A 16,399-nucleotide genomic window follows, 5' to 3' on the forward strand; every position below is an offset into this window, starting at 1 on the left:
GGTCCTGCCAAGTTTTCGCAGTTGGGGGAGGGTGGGTGGGTGGGGTGGATGATTGCGATGTCGATTAATTGAAAAAAAATAATTCGTTCGGGGCCAGGTCCGCGCTCGCGAGGCCAAGCCGAGCTCCCCGGGTCCCCAAAAGGCACTTTTGTCTTGGAAATCCCTCAGAAGCGGGGTCGTTTTTTTTCTCCCCTCGCCTTTTGCACTGTACACGCAGCTGCACTGCGATTGGGCCGGGTGAGGTTACATAAGTGGCGACAGAGGTGGGTGGCAGGGGGGGAGTCATGGGGGACATTGCATCCCCCACCGCCCCCCCCGTGCTCGGTGGGCATTCTCAGACGTCATCCGCCCACGTTGCTGCTCTTGCTGGGAACGCGCGTCCAACGTTGGGGGGCAATGGAGAGGTCCCCTGGGGAATGGGGGGGGGGCAAGGGGGTCCCCCACCAAAGTGAGACGGTGGGGAGAGGAGCAGAGCTGCTCGCGATGGCCACTCCGGCTGGGCCCCCGTCTGGCCGAGCGCGAGTCCCGCGCACCGCCTCGCGTATTCACGTCTTACCGCGGGCTCGTCGGATTCTTCCTGTCTAAGCAAAGATTCTGATTCTGAGACTTGCAGTGACCCCGTGCATTCCAATTGAATGTGAAGTTACACGTTTAGGGGCTCCGCGGTGGCGAGATGTTTACTACCTCGCCTGGCAAGCAGGAGGTGGTGGGTTCCAGACACCCGCGTATTTGTAATCTGCATGTCTCCTCGTGGTCGTGTGGAGTTTTCCCCTCCACATTTAGACACACGCGTGCAGAGTATTTGGCTGCAATAATTGTCCACGTGATAGGCCGCTTTGTTGCGCTCTCATTTGTGGGCCATGTCGCTTCTGAAAAAGAGCTACATCGCTCAGTGGGCCCTTACCTGGTAAAATACAAAATTAGTTTTAAGTTCGATTTCTTTAGCCAGGTGACAACTCAGAGAGCACTGGATAGAGTTCTCGATTGTGAGTGTGACCTGGGTCACGCGATGTGACCGAGAAATGTCGTGACCCCAGAGTTTGAAAGCGAACCCCGCCTGCAAGATGGCATCATCACAGCTCATTCTGAGCTCCCTCTAATTTGCCCCTACCACACGAGGGCGGGTGGTGGTGCATCTTCTCACGTGCCCTGCTACGGGGGTGGAGGCGGTGTGGGATGTTAATCGCAAGTGTAAATCAATGTTGTTAGCCCCTCTCGGAGGTTGAAACGCCAATTCGAGCGTTTAGCCAGATGTTGAATCCGCCCTTTGGCGGCCAGTGCTGAGGCCGTTTGAGTCGCTGCTTTTGGCCATCCTGGTGTGATCTTGGGCAGCTGCTGGCCCAGTTACAAGCCCCCCCCCCCGCCCCTAAGCCTGACCCGGTCTCGTTCACGATTTTTCGCCACATTGTTTGGTAATGCTTCTGTTGCTGTGTTGGCATTGGTGCCAAAACAAACAAACAAAAAAACACAGTCAACACACTCGGTAACTTTTTCGGCAATGGATCATCTTCATGGTTTTAGGTACTGTAAAGAAGCGTCTGTCTCAACAATAATAATAATCCTTGTTTGCCCAGGAAAGCCTCACCCGAGTCTCAAAACTCTTCCCCAAGAGTGTCCTGTCGGATTGGCGCTTATTGAGTTGATACCCAGGCAAAGAAGGGGTATTGGCTTTCGAAGATTCAGTGGTGAGTTGTGAGTTCTTGTTCAGAACCACACGGCCAATCCCACATCTTCGATGGAAAAGAGTTCAGTGAAATATTCTCCCTCCATATCTACAGTGAGCCTTGCCCTTGACACGCAAGAGATTACCATGCATTCTAATCACCACAGTTGAAGCTCGCTATCACAGTCCCACTCCGTGCCTTTTCAAAAACCTAGTATTCCATATTTTTATCGCCCGTAATATTTACTTTTCTAAATCTTAATTTTCTCAAACCCTCAGAAACAAAAGCTAAATAACCCTGGATATGTTCCAAGGGGCCCTTTGGTGTCGACGGCAGCCAGCCGGTGGTGGACGGAACAGGACAGCAAGGGCTTAATTCAGTGCCCCACACTCCAAGATTTGCCGTATCATCTCAACTCTGATTTTAATGGAGACACCGGGGTTTTAACGAGCGGCGGGGCGTGCAGCGGCACGCGATGGTTTGGTGTGCTGCGCTACCCAATTCGGCGACCCGAGTTCGACTCCCGACGGCTTACATCAGCGACAAGCGGCTGGTCGTGCGGTCTTCCTCCTCGCGCTCCCTTGACCCAGCGTGTTGACGTATGGTGGAACGACTCCGATTATGACCCGCTCGAGACGTCAAGAGGCCATCATCCAGTAATGGATTGACAGGCCCACGTGTATGTGTGTATGTACATAAAGTATACATAAAGTAGTGTAGCGGTCAGCGCTACGCTGCGCTTCAAACCGGCCGTCCCGAGTTCGCATCCCGCTCACGGCGAACACCGGTGACGATTATCTAAACCAGTCCTCGGCCTCCCCTAGGACGACTCAGCCTCATGGCCGGGTGTGGTGCTGGCCACCCACCCCCTCGTGTGCTGTCCCGGCCTTCATAGGTGCTCGCTAACAGCACTTGCCCCAACAGTTTGTCAAGGCTATATGGGGGTGGGAATCGTTGCTTTTGTCTTTGACAGTGTATTTATATTCATTTCGTTACCAAAGCTGCCATGTCGTGAAAAGCCAGTGGGATCGCGCAGCTAGGACACGCCACTCCAAGCGACGGTGGCCGGTGGCCCGCGGACAAACGACGGTGGCGGTGGCAGCGGTGGCGGCAACAGAGGGAGGCGAATGGAGCACGCGGACAACAGCGGCCGCCGCTGGGGTGGGAGCGATGAAACTGTCTCACGCAGCAGATGCTCCGTCGGACTGGGGGCCGTCATGGAAACCCGCGAGATGATCGCGGCGGCTCTTGGGGGCAAAGGCCTTCATCCGGCGGGGGGCGTGGGGGTCGGGGTCTCGGCTGCGGCCCTCGCTCGCTCGCCCCTCCGCGATCGCGTGCGGCTCGAAGGCGCTGCCGCGCCGTGCCCGTGGCCACGTTAAGCCGCGGGCTGAGCAAAAGCATCGCTTTGGAGCGTCGTGCGTCAGGCGGAGCGGCCTCGGACGCGGAGGATAATCCGCGCGCCCCTTGCCGTGCCAACGGCGGGGGGGGGCGGGGGTTAGGGGCCCCCCGCTGGCGCGGCGCGCCGGAGGATGGAGCGGTGTTTTAGCCGGCGGGGTTTGGTCGGCGGGGTTTTTCCCGTGCCGATGTCGGGTGGACAGAGCGTGGGCAGCGGTTGGGGGGGGGGGGGTGGGCGGCAAGCACGGCGACGAAGCCACCTTGAAGCGCAACGAGAGCGCGCTCGCCGATGACCGCCGCCTCCGATCGCGAAGAGAACGGAGTGCGACCTGACTCTCTCGTCCGTTCGTGGGTGGCAGACGTTGGCGTTTAGCGCTCGGACACATTGCCCCATGCGAGAAGAAACTGCCTGAAGAAGGAAAGTTACAGTCTACGTTTCGTGGCAGTGGACCACTTCTTCTTTCGATGTGCCGTGAAGGAGGAGGGCCGTGGCCCGAAATGTCACCTGTCTGATATATTATTTTGTTCATTTAATTTTCGAGGGCACGGCGTTATTGGCGCTACCTGCGCGTACTGTATGCGCAGACACTGAGCAGTGGCGGCCGCGGAGTTTCCAGACACTCGCGCATCACTCTCCGCCGCCCCCCCCCCATTGCCCACAACGTCTTAAAAAAAAAAGGAACCGGTCATTCTGGTGCATTAACTGGAGCTGAATGGTCTCTCTGTTTGCCAGAGTAGCTGTCACCTGTCGGGAGGAATGCTTTGTGGTTCATTGATAAGGGGGGGGGGTGGCTGGGTAGGGGTGGGCGGTGGGGGGGCTGTCTGATGGGACGAGCGACGCAGCTGGAATTGAAGTGGCGCTGCGCTCTGATCCACCTCTCAGATCCACCGCTCCGATCCACCGCTCTGATCCACCGCTCCGATCCACCGCTCCGATCCACCGCTCCAATCCACCGCTCCGATCCACCGCTCCGATTCACCGCTCCGATCCACAGCCGGGATTCCCACCGTGTGCCTCGTGGCGTTGCGGGGTTGACGCGCTGCACCCGCCCGCTCCTTCTGCTCGCTCGCCCTCTCGGCTCCACGTTTCTGCCCTTCCTCAAGGAGGGCTTGTTTCAGGATCGGAATGTGGTCCGGCATGTGGCCTGGGGAGGGGACTTATCAGATGGATTTAATAGTGGGGGGCGAGGGGGGGGCAGGGGATTGAGGAGATGGTGGTGGTGGTGGTGGCTCAAACTCAAAAGGGGGAGGCTGTTCCAAGTTTTCCCTCTCATGCTGGATGCAACTTTCGTTGCTGTACCGATCTTATCGGGATTTAAAGCGTTGGGTTTTTTTTTCTCCGCCTGTTGTGCGCGCCATTCACTGGTGCCCGGCACGGGGTACAATGGAGCGACGGATTTGAGGGTTCGGTGGGGGGAGGGCTCGGTAGGATGGGCTCGGTGTGGAGGGCTCGGTGTGGAGGGCTTTCTCTCTGTTTGGTTCCACGCCCTCGATATACAGGCAGCTCTGCCGATAGCGGAGAGCGTCCGAGGAGATGACGGAGGGAATGTGGGAACCGCCACATGTCTATCTCACGTGTAGAGTCATTGTCTCCAATATGAAGCAAATTCCCATCGGGTGAATAGATGGAGTTTTGCTGGTGTGAGTTTTTCAAGAGCGAACCGCGGACCTTTATTCCGGCACTGCCGTTGATCGACACACTTTAAATCGCAGGCGTGATTTAAAGTGCAACGTCCACGTGCGTGGACACGAAGGTCCATCTTCTGTGTTGAGTGGCGCGTGAGCACAGCAGCGAAAACAACAAAATGAAAGACAAAAACATGAACATCGCAGAGAATGTCGATGTCCTTCAGGAATATTGCAAACGAGGTATTTAACGGTCGTACACACAAAGCACGTGCGTGTGAGAACAAGAGGCGTCAATAGCAAGTGCGCATTTGGACACAGCGCCAGTTATCGCCGTTCCGAAATATCTCGATTTCAGAAACCCCCTTCGAACCTTGAACACGGCTCGTAAGTGGCCATTGCTCGGTCCATTTCGACCGCAATAATCCCAAATATGCTCCTCCGCTGAAACTCCGCACGCCGCCAAGTGTCGCGCCACGCCGGTGAGAGACCGAAGAAGCCGTGCGGTGTCCCTGGAGCCCGTGGCACCCTCTTTTCGGGGCCTCTCCTTACACCGCCCTCTTTAGCCGAGCCACGGGAGAAACTCGCGTGCATCGTGGGAGTACGATCACAATGGAAGCAACTACACAGATAGAGGGGCCCGTCGGTAGCCTACTTGCTGTACTGCCTCCTCCTGCAGGCGTCTCTCTGCATGGCGGGCGGGCGTTGCGCTTTGTGGGCACGGTCTTTGTGGGCGCCACCAAGCCTGCCGTCTCGTCGATCGCGGGCGTGCGTGGGCACGATGGCCAATGTTGTTTGCAATATCTTTCCCTGTTTTGATCCCTATTTGGGCAAAGTACTTGTTCGTTTGATCACTCCACTTATTTTTTATTTACTCTGTTTTTTTTGGCGGGCCGGGTCACTCATCTTTGCAATTGAGACTCGTCTCTTGAGTTCTCACCTGGTTAAACTAAATACAATTTAATCACGACGTTTCGGGAGCAACACAAGCGATGGGAAAGCAACATGCTTGGTCGTGATTCATTTTAGTTTCTACCTATGGGACTTTACCGAAAGAACCAAAGAGTATGGATTCCTGCAGTCACGAAAGCTTCAAATCAAGATTAAATAAAATTGGCCATGTCATTAAAGTTGAACTTGAAACTCACTTGGATCTCTCACGCAGAGAGGTGCACAACCTCCTTGTTCAACAACGGCCCCACTGAAGCAGATGTCACTGGGCTACTTCTGAGTTCCCTTCGAGTGACGGTTGGCTACGTTCGGTGCGAAAGAAGTTCGCACAGAAGGCAATTGCACTTTACCACTCCCCTGCCACCAAAGGGAAATGTTTGTCGTGGACTTTAGCCAAATTTTGCACGGAATCAAATTTCATGCGCTGTTTATTTTGCGCATTCACTGCTGTTTAGGCCGAGACCATACACTCGCCGCTTCACGTGAGAACCCAGTTTAATCACAGGCGGCTGACCTGGATTCAAACTCAGGCTCTGAGCGGTTAACAGCTAGGCGGCGGTGACCTCTGAGCCGCGTGGAGCTGCCTGCCGAGCCGTGCTGGCTGGTGTCACCCCCACACACAGCGAGGCGTGTGTGGGCGCTCGTGTGACTGTAAGCACACCCCAGAGTTAATAAGTGATCGATGGAACGCGACCCACCAATGTGGATGATTACAGTCACATCGTGGGGTTGTGACAAGTAGCTTTGGTGGGGGAGTGGGGGGCGGGGAATGCCCTCATCCAGCAGTGGATTGACCGACGACGATGAAAACTTTTAAACATGACATGCATCTCGGGAGGGTCTTCGTCGTGAAGGCGCCCCTCGCATCGTTCCCAAAGACGGGAGACGATGTTTTGGCCGACCGACCTTCAACAAGAGGCACGCTTCAGTTGTTCATGTAACCTCGCAACAAAAGTCAAGCAGATGACACACAGCACAGTATCACCCCCCGTGGTGGGACGCACACACTGCACCTCCGATTAGCGCCGTTGGCCACGTACGAAGGAGGTTCGACATACGTGCATCCCTGCTATCTTTGGGACATTTTTTGCCAGGTTCAAGACGTTGAAAATAATGTGTTTTTACCCTTTCTGGCAATTGAAACTTGAGAGGCGCTAGGATGTTCAAACACCAAATGGATACCTTTTTTGCAAGGCGTCAAGTCTGCATTGACCACACGTACTTGTGGAAAAATAATTCAAACACACATGCTCTGATAATCTATGCATTGTCTTTGAAACCGATTGTCCTACGCCATATAATACAAAAAACACAGTCGAAGCAGAGCACGTGAATGGGGTAGTCTTTATTCTCGTAACGTAGAAGGGGGTGAAGTGGTAGAATGTGTCTGAGTCACTGACCCGAGTGAGGTGAAGGGACTAATGAAACCCCGGTGAGTATGCACAGACATCAATGTGAAACGATCCGGATGATCCCGCCACAGGTAATGATCGAACAGATTCGCTGACTTGCAGACTGTGTCGCCATCGTTATGCCCGTGAGGCCTGCTGTACGATATCTCAATTTAACCTTCATTGTTTTTGCAAACGCCCCGTGACCAAATCACCTGGAACGCACCCAATTCCGGCACATCCCGGGAGCTAAGCAGGATTTGAGCCTGGATAGCGCTCGGATGGGTAACCGCCACCGTAACAACAGGTGCTGTCAGCTGCCCTGGGGGCTACGTTGTCAGCTGAGTTGTGCAGTGCAGCACCGTCCATCGTTCTACTGTACTTCTATGCTCCCCGCCTTCACCAACCCACACAGACCAGTGTGAGAGCAATAACAATCCCCATGAGCCGCATGGCTTGGAGGGGGGCCCCTCATCCAGCAGTAGATAGCCACAAGGATTGTTCATGTAAAAAGGAACTTTGATTGAACGAGTTTTGAACTGGAGTTGCCCTTATAGAGGTTTTTTTTGGGGTTAGATCGCCTAAATATAAATGTGGTGTTAAACCCACCACCAACCGACACAGCCAATTAGTAACGTTTGTCACCTAAACATAACGTGCCAATTAGTTACTGCTTCAGCACACCTGGTGTGTTGGAGAGTAGCGACAGGTTAAAACAACACATTTATATTATTTACGTGATCTAACCCCAAAAAAAACCCGTCATGGATAATATTGGCCACGAAAGCCTACGTGTTAAACTAGAGTTGCCCTTTTCGTGAATGTGGCGAAGTGGAATTTCGACTGCCAGCTCGGGCTGGGTTGGCTTCACTCGTGGTCTGTAATCCAGCACTGTGGATGCAGCGAGGGTTGGCGGATCGCCGTACAAATGTCGTGAAGCTCCCTTCTCGTGAGCGCCGAGGCCACCATACCCTGGCATGCCAGGAGATGGCGGTACAGCAAGTGGACTAATCTCCCGTCTGTTTACATCTGTAGGGGGATGATGGAGTGTTGCACCCTTCGCACGCGAGGTTTTTTTTTCCTCGTACTCCGGTTTCCTCATTCGTGGAGTTTGGCCAAACGTCTCGATTTGAAGGTCGCGGAAACTCAGGCAATTCATGCCGCCAAATTCTGGCTGCCTTTCCCCGCTTATCTGTTGTTTCTCGTGCCTCTGAACCTCAGTAAACTGCACGCGATAAATGTGTAACCCTATTTTTAACGAACGCTACACATTAAGCAACCCGTAATACCATCGGAATGGATTGCCAGGCCCGATGAGTGCCATTTACGATGTTTTGCCAGTCGCTCTTTTACGGCCACGAGAAAGAGAGCGCACGTACGTTGGGCCTCCTTGAGTGACTCGCCGGTTAATGGAGTGCGGCGTTGAGGGTGCCCGCTGATGATATTTGCCACCTTTGTCCTCCTGTGTTGCAGCTCTACCACGTGGCCTACGTGCTCATCAAGTTTGCCAACTCGCCAAGGCCGGACCTGTGGGTGCTGGAACGCTCCACGGATTTTGGGCAGTCGTACGCTCCGTGGCAGTACTTCGCTTGTGAGTGTCCATTTCCATATCCCCCAATGGTTGTCGGCCAATGAATATGAAATACCATGCATGATATGCCTTCGCCTTTGTAGATGATAAAAGTAATTTTGAATCGGTGGATATTGGTAGAAATGTAGATGGGAATAATGAATGAAGGTGGAACCAGACAGCCACCTGTGGTTAACACATGGCTATCAAATGGGAGTGAGTTAATGGCATTAGCCTGGTCTTCATATAATTCACTTGGCTAAATTCCAGCTATTTTTATCCCAATCGTGCCAATCGCCGTCATTTCACGAGATTCTCTTTTCGGATCCTTTCTTGGAGCAGTGCAGACCCTTTGTGGTGGATATCGGCCTACGGAAGCAGATATATCTCAGAGTTACCTCTGAGATCCCTCCAAGTGGCCCCTGGGTCCATGCGCAGGAGAGGGTGGCACTTCCTGTCCATTCGTCACATGAAAGCCAAACCGATATTTTTAATCCTCAGAGCTGGAATTGAACCACATTTAACGCGATGATAATAACGTCTATGTTATAAAGCGCCTTTCATATTGAAGTAAAATCTCAAAGCGCCGTACATAAAAATACAACTACACTCGCAATTATCAATAAAATCTTAGTAAAGTAGAAAGCATAATTTGGACTATTTGCTTTTAATTTAGATTTTTAGTTTTCTATCTACGTGACGTTACCGAAAGAACCAAGAATATAGAAAGCTGATCATAACAATATCAATGACGACTCTACGAAATTTTATGATAAAAGCGAATAATGATAATTGATGGAAATGTTTTTGCCGTCATTGCCACAGGGCTGAGACCATCAACCAGGTCCACTTCAGCTCAGAAAGGCAATGACCTTCCCCAAATAAAATCCCTCTTTTCCCCCCCACCTGCTCTGCTGAGTCTGTTGTTCCTGATACCGTCGTTGTCCCTGGTAATGCCGTCCAGAACGTCAGGATGTGGCAATGTATGATGCGTGGGAGGATGTGGAATACAACATATTTTATGTAAAAAAAAAACCCAGTTTAATCATAGGACACTGCCCGGATCCGATCCTCGGTTCTCAATGGTGGCAGCTCAGCACTGTGACCTTTGCGTGACCCAGTCACGTGTCCACCCTTGCATTGCTGAGTTTTCCCTCTGTTCAGGGAACGTTATTGCTCCAATTGTCTTCGCCAGCAACACACTCCCCAGAGCTGATGCAGTGATTGTGTCTCAATCGGATGCCTCCTTTGATCTCAGAGCTGTTTGCGGTGTTCTTCATGGGACCCGGGTTTATCAGTCCCCTCTGAGTAGATTGTTGTACGGATTATGTCTGCTAGTGTTTTTTTTGTAACGCCGTATCTGATAAGAGCATGGGTGACTGCAACACAGTCAATTGAATCAAAGAGTTTGCTAACTAATCGGCGATAGACCAAAGGAAACGTGTTTTTATGTTTCCGGTGATCGCATCTGGATGTGAGTGACGGTGAGACAAAAGCGGCCGAGCGTGGTGCTGGCCACCCACTCTTCATAAGTGCCCGCTAGCAGCACTTGCCCCAACAGTCCAGTCAAGGCTATACAAGGGATCTTTGTCTTTGCATCGGCATGTAATGAGAAGGTTACGAGTTTGAAATTCCAGTAAGAGGTCCACTCGGCCGCCCGTCCACCGTGTGGCCTTTGTGAGATGAGTCGTACGTGTGCGGCGGCAAAATATACAACAAATGTGTTTGGTGACGCTTTTGCTTCTGCTGCTGCAGTGGTGCAGAAGCACGGCAAGCATCAGCGAGGAAGGAGGGTCGTTGCTCAAAACGTCACCTAGTGTCTACTTTTCCTTTCAAGGGTAGTCGCTGATGAATGTGTTGAGTTTGACGGACAATGCAATAATTTTGGAGGAGCATAATCGGGGGGATGACGCGTGGAAATTCATAGATCTACTTCTGACGTAATTTGCACGTGGCCTCATCCACATGAAGCAAATTGCTTGGTGATGCCACGTTGGCAGTGGTGCCCAAGCACATAGAACAAAATCAAAACACTCCTTGTAGAGGCGGTTACATTTTGACTTGAAACTTTCCTGACTGCAGGAATTCCTATTCTTGGTTCTTTCGGTAAAGTCACGCCCGATGAAGACCGCTTGTGTCGCGATCGAAACGTCGTGGGTTTTTTTAAATATTATTTTCAATTTATTATTTATAAAAAAATAATTTCTATCGACGTGACTTTACCGAAAGAACCAAGAATATACAAAAACACTCCTCAGCATATTCGTCGATGACACTGTGACCATTAAGGGATAAAAACAAATATCTTGAATTGGTGACGTTTCAGGCAGTGGCCCTTCTCCATAGCTCGTAATTGTCGTCAAGTCACCAGCGTCTGAAAAACGGAGAGGGCTGGTCCCCGCCATATGGAATGAAGAGTTTCCATCGCTGGCTCGGCACCACTGATAGGGGACGGGCCACCGCGCCACGCTCGCACTGAGCGGTGAGACTCACCACGCGTGTAAAGGAACGAGGCGTTCCCGCGCTCGCACCGCCCAGGGGCGACGGAGGTCGGCGGGTGACGCGGCCCTCGCTGGACTGGTTTCTGGGTGGCACAGGGGAAAGGCCCGGTGTGCGGCCGACCAACCTCCACCGTTGGGTTAGGGTCTTCGTTAAACGAACCAGCACGGCAGCTGTGGCACCGTTCAAACCTTTGGCGATGGATGTCCACCGACCTCAGATCAGCGGAGGTCTACGGGAGCGACGCACGGCCACCGAGGGACGCTACCTCCGATTAGCACGGTTGGCTACGTGCAGTGTGAAAGAGGTTCAACATACACGCATGAATACCGTACGCGTGGCTTGGCGATCGCTCGCCGGCCGAATGGATAATAGAGGCTGACGTCAAACACCACTGCGTTCCGTTTGCAGTGGCTAATCAGAGTGAGCAATCGCACCACGCAAACACATTTGATGGCATCTCAGCAGGTAGCGCGAGTTCGGAAGAGTTCCGTTTTTTTGAATGGGCGAGGGTGGTGGAGCCACGTGTGTGTGTGTGGAAACGAGTTTTGACGGCGTTCAGCGGTTGGGAAAAAAACACATCACTTTAAAAGGGACCCTTTTCTTGACTATTCACGTGAAGAATAATCTCAAAGGGTCCTCGCCAGAGCCACCGTCCATCACTGCCTGTGGCCCAAGCGCGAGAGGGCTCCACGCGAGCAGCGCCGGCCGTCAGCGGCGCGGCGTCTTCGCTCGTTGAGCGTGCGTTGCCGCCCCCCCCCACCCGCAGCTTCAAAGACGGACTGCTGGGAGCTGTTTGGAGCGAAGACCCTCGAGAAAATCCGCAACGACGACGACGTCATCTGCACCACGGAGTACTCCAGGATTGTGCCGCTGGAGGATGGAGAGGTACGCTCCATGACGGGAGGGGGGCGGGGGGTTTCTGTGCTCGTATTTTTTATTTCACGTCGCTTTACGCAATACAGCTGCCATCTGGTGTATGGCTTCGGTGAGTCCATAGCCCTAACCTCATACTCTAGCCCTAACCCTCCCTCGTCACCCGTTTCTCCCTGTCATGGTTATGGCCACACTCATTTGCCAAATTTCGGGAAACTTACCCGCAAATTGCTCGATTGGGATATGCATGGCAATCGTTGTCCACTACTGCCAGACCAATGCCATTGAGACTCGTCCTGCTCTCTTGACTCCTCACCTGCTTGAACAAAATCAACTTCAACTGATAACACTCCCACTGCCCAATAGCCTGGGGCCCCAATACCGACTCTGATTAGCCGCAGCAGTATTTTTTCAGGGCAGCAGTGATTATTCACCGTGCGTGCAAACAAAAAAAGATCTAAATCGACTCGACTCTGAAAGGGGTGGGAGTGCCCACACTCTAAAGCACCGCACGCGACCTGCCAGTCAGCTCACATGCGCCGGTGTTCATACTCACACTGCGTGTCTCATTTTGTCCGACTGCCACGCCGGGAGATTGAATCGAACCTGCGACCTCCGGATTGCAAGGCCGACGTGACGACCCATCACACCGCGCGGCAGCGCGCATATAAACGAGTACATAAATAAATGCGCGTCGAATAATCTGGCCAACGCTGTGACACGACCGAACAATTCTTTCTACGGATGGCCTCTGCTCCCGGGGCCTCCCCTCGACCACACACCACTCCACATGCAGTGACTGAACGATCCTCCCATCCGCTTCCAGGAGATTTCCAAAGCCCTCTCAGCAGCTGCATCCCCCCCCCCGCGCGCGCGTGCACATTGTTAGTGGTGCGTGGTCGCGCGGCTCCCACTCGCCAACCCCCCCCCCCCCCCCACGGTTGTGTTGGAACCTCAACACAACCGTGGGGCGTTGACCAATCGCCCCCGCACACAATGGGGCACTGGGAAGTGAAAACGCACGCACGCGAACACATGCACACACGCGAACACACACACACGCGCGTGCGTGCGTCACTGTGCACGCCCGTGCGTCCTCCAGCAGCAAGCGGGAGCGCAAAACGTCCACGGCAAACGGGCGCGCGCCAACCGTTAAAGTGCTACCTACATACGCACGTGCATAGTCTACATAGGCTGTTGGGGAAAGCGATGTTAGCGAGCACCTATTGAGTCAGGCATTGCACGCGAGGGGGTGGTGTGGCCAGAATACTGTCTCCCCCAGTGCTGATGTTTACACGCCGCACCAGGTACTTAGTTAGGGCGGAGTCGACTTAGAGAAGAGCATGGATAGGTTCGGATATCACTGGGTTATGATGAAAATACTTGAATATCTAAAGGACTGCAGAGCTCGGGCAATTGTTGTTCGTGCCAGCTCACTGCCTGGCTTTGTCTGTGCTTCCTCAGTGGTTGCGAGATGCAACTTGCATCAACGACGCTGCAACAAACTAAACATCATTATTGTTTACGTTGCGATAATAATTCTCATGAAATGCAGTCAAGGGCTCCAAACCCGTGCGTGTCAATGAAAGGAATAACGGCAAACTAGATTAGTGCGATTGTTATTATTCCTTTACTGGTTGTCAAATCGCAATAGGCTTTGGCAAATATTATTCTGCCGCTTTGTGAGACTCGAGCAGGAATTCATCCCGTTGAGAGATTGGGCCTTGCCTCAGGCTAAGCCTGGACGGTGCCTGCAGGCTACTGCGATGCTACATTACCAGCAGAGACCGTTTCCGCTAAATGTTGAAGCGTACTATGCTCCTCTGTCTACGCTGCCCGTTTGCACCGACCCACACCGACCTGTGTAGTTAAGCAGCATCCTTGCGTTCGTAAAGCATCTGAAGATACAACTACACGGCGCGACTTGTGGCGGTGGCGTTATTGCGTCGTTCGTCCGTGTCAATCGACGAGAACCATGGCAGGGTTGGGGGCTGTTTTTTGCGGGGAGTTTCGGATATGGCCGACGAGTCCGATCGGGGGCGTGAAAAGCCACGGAGGGGCGGGTGCCTTGGAGGGCTCAGAGCAGCGGCGGGGGACCACCGGAGAGAACCCCTCCCCAGGTCGTCCGGTCCTCCTCTCCCGTCGTCTCGTCTTCGTCTCGCCACTGGCGTCGGATGGGCCCCTGACCTCGCGTTGATCCGATTCCCGAGCAAGTTGCGACGCCAACGCCCCCGTCCGCGTCGTGCCGTCTCATCCCCCCCCCCCAACCACCCACCCACCCACCAGGTCGTCATCTCGCTCGTCAACGGGCGGCCCGGTTCCACGAACTTCTCCTACTCGGAGGTGCTGCGCGACTTCACCAAGGCCACCAACGTGCGGCTGCGCTTCCTGAGGACCAACACGCTGCTGGGTCACCTGATGGCCAAGGCGCAGCGGGACCCGACGGTGACGCGCAGGGTAAGCCCCGGGCCCGGGCCCATCGGTCCGTCGTCGTTGTCCCTCATACGTGAAGGTCGACGCGGTCTTTCGTGGCTCTCCTTGAACTTAAAACTAAAGTGATGTTTCGGAACAAAATTATTTTTTTTAGGGTTAGATCGCGTAAATATGAATGTGCCGTTAAAATCCACCACCACCCGACCGCTCGGATGGGTGACCACTTGACCTTGCATGACGACAGGTGCCTGTCAGCTGCCGCGGGGGGGCTACGTTGTGCAGTGCAGCACCGTCCATTGATCTACTGTACTTCTATGCTCCCCGCCTTCACCGACCCGCACAGACCAGTGTGAGGGAAATAACAATCCGCATGAGCCGCACGGTGTGCAGGGGGCCCCTCATCCAGCAGTAGATAGCCAAGAGGATTGTTCACGTAAAAAGGGACTTTGATTGAACGAGATTCGAACTGGAGTTGCCCTAATAGAGGTTTTTTCCTTTGAGTTAGATCGCCTAAATATAAATGTGGTGTTAAACCCACCTCCAACGGACACAGCCAATTAGTGAGGTTTGTCACGTAAACAGACTATGCCGATTCGTTACTACTTCGGCAGTAAACCCACAACATTTACAAACTATTTCTAACTTGACCACGTAATGAGCTATGTAGTTATTTTCCAGAAGCGACCTGGTCACAAATGATAGCTCATCGCAGTGGCTTATCATGTGGAAATGTATAGCAGTCAAACACTTTAAAAGCACGTTGATTCTTAATGTGGAGGGTGAAACTGGAGTACCGGGAGAGAAATCCAAGCAACCACGGGGAGAACAGGCGAACGCCAACCTATACAATGGGCTTCAGGGTTGGGATAGAACCCACGACCAACTACATACCAGGCCAGCGAGTTAACATCTCGCCTCCACACCGTCAGGGCTCATGGTTGGCATCTTAGTTATTTTCCAGAAGCGACCTGGTCACAAATGATAGCTCATCGCAGTGGCTTATCATGTGGAAATGTATAGCAGTCAAACACTTTAAAAGCACGTTGATTCTTAATGTGGAGGGTGAAACTGGAGTACCGGGAGAGAAATCCACGCAACCACGGGGAGAACAGGCGAACGCCAACCTATACAATGGGCTTCAGGGTTGGGATAGCACCCACGACCAACTACATACCAGGCCAGCGAGTTAACATCTCGCCTCCACACCGTCAGCCCAAAAGCTCCTGAAGTAAAATCAGTAGAGGTAGCATTTGTTTGTACTTTAAGATCGGTTGAATGCGGTAGTTTCATTACAAATGAGTACCTATTCTCAGGAAGGCAACAGTAGTTTTCTCTAGCATGCGACTGTGGAATTTCCACAACTGGCTAATGCACACCACCCAACGCTAACTTTTATACGGGGGACTAGATCATCATCATCAGCAGCAGCATCAGCAGCTATCGTAACTCCATTGCTGGATGAATGCCTCCCCAAGTCCTACCAGTTCTCACGATCCTCTCGGACGAGTTCCATTCCTCGGGCCACCGCTCCGTTCGTACTCTCTCCTGTTCACATTTGCTCATTGATTCGCATTCCTAGTAAAACGTCACGGCGTCGCGGGGGGACAGGTCAGGCGTGTTCCCGGTTACCGCGGGGGGGAAGGGGGGGGGGCTCATGGTTGGCATCTTAAAATGAACACGTGGGGGGTGGGGATAGAGGAGGAGGAGGACTGGGGGGGGGATGGTTCACATCGGAGGGCGAGGAGCTACGCGTGGAGGGCTTTGAGTGGGGGGCCACTCGGCCCGAGGGATGTAAGAGCGGCGGTGGGGGGGGGGGTGTTTATAAAGGTTATCTAACAACGTTCTTTTGATTCAAGTCTGCCGCTCCCATTCCCCCGTCCTCCGTCGTTGATGATCATCCCTCCCCCGCGTACATCCACGTCACAGTTTTCGTTGCTCGAGGTCACCCCCCCCCTCCACCCACCCGCCTGCCCCCCCCCCTTCCCGCAGGGCGT

The 16,399-nt window shown here is 53.3% G+C and overlaps 1 protein-coding gene across 1 annotated transcript in view; it reads left to right on the plus strand.

The window, feature by feature from the left end:
* Window positions 1-16,399, plus strand: part of LOC144724931 (laminin subunit alpha-5-like) — a 218,783-nt gene that overhangs the window by 42,256 nt on the left and 160,128 nt on the right. The window contains 3 exon segments of the mRNA XM_078604249.1: window positions 8,501-8,618; window positions 11,866-11,984; window positions 14,259-14,429. Of these exon segments, the coding sequence (XP_078460375.1) occupies window positions 8,501-8,618; window positions 11,866-11,984; window positions 14,259-14,429 (408 nt within the window).

This window comes from Lampetra planeri, chromosome 22 (genome assembly GCF_965212315.1).
Source record: "Lampetra planeri chromosome 22, kcLamPlan1.2.h2, whole genome shotgun sequence".
NCBI classification, from domain to species: Eukaryota; Metazoa; Chordata; class Hyperoartia; order Petromyzontiformes; family Petromyzontidae; genus Lampetra; species Lampetra planeri.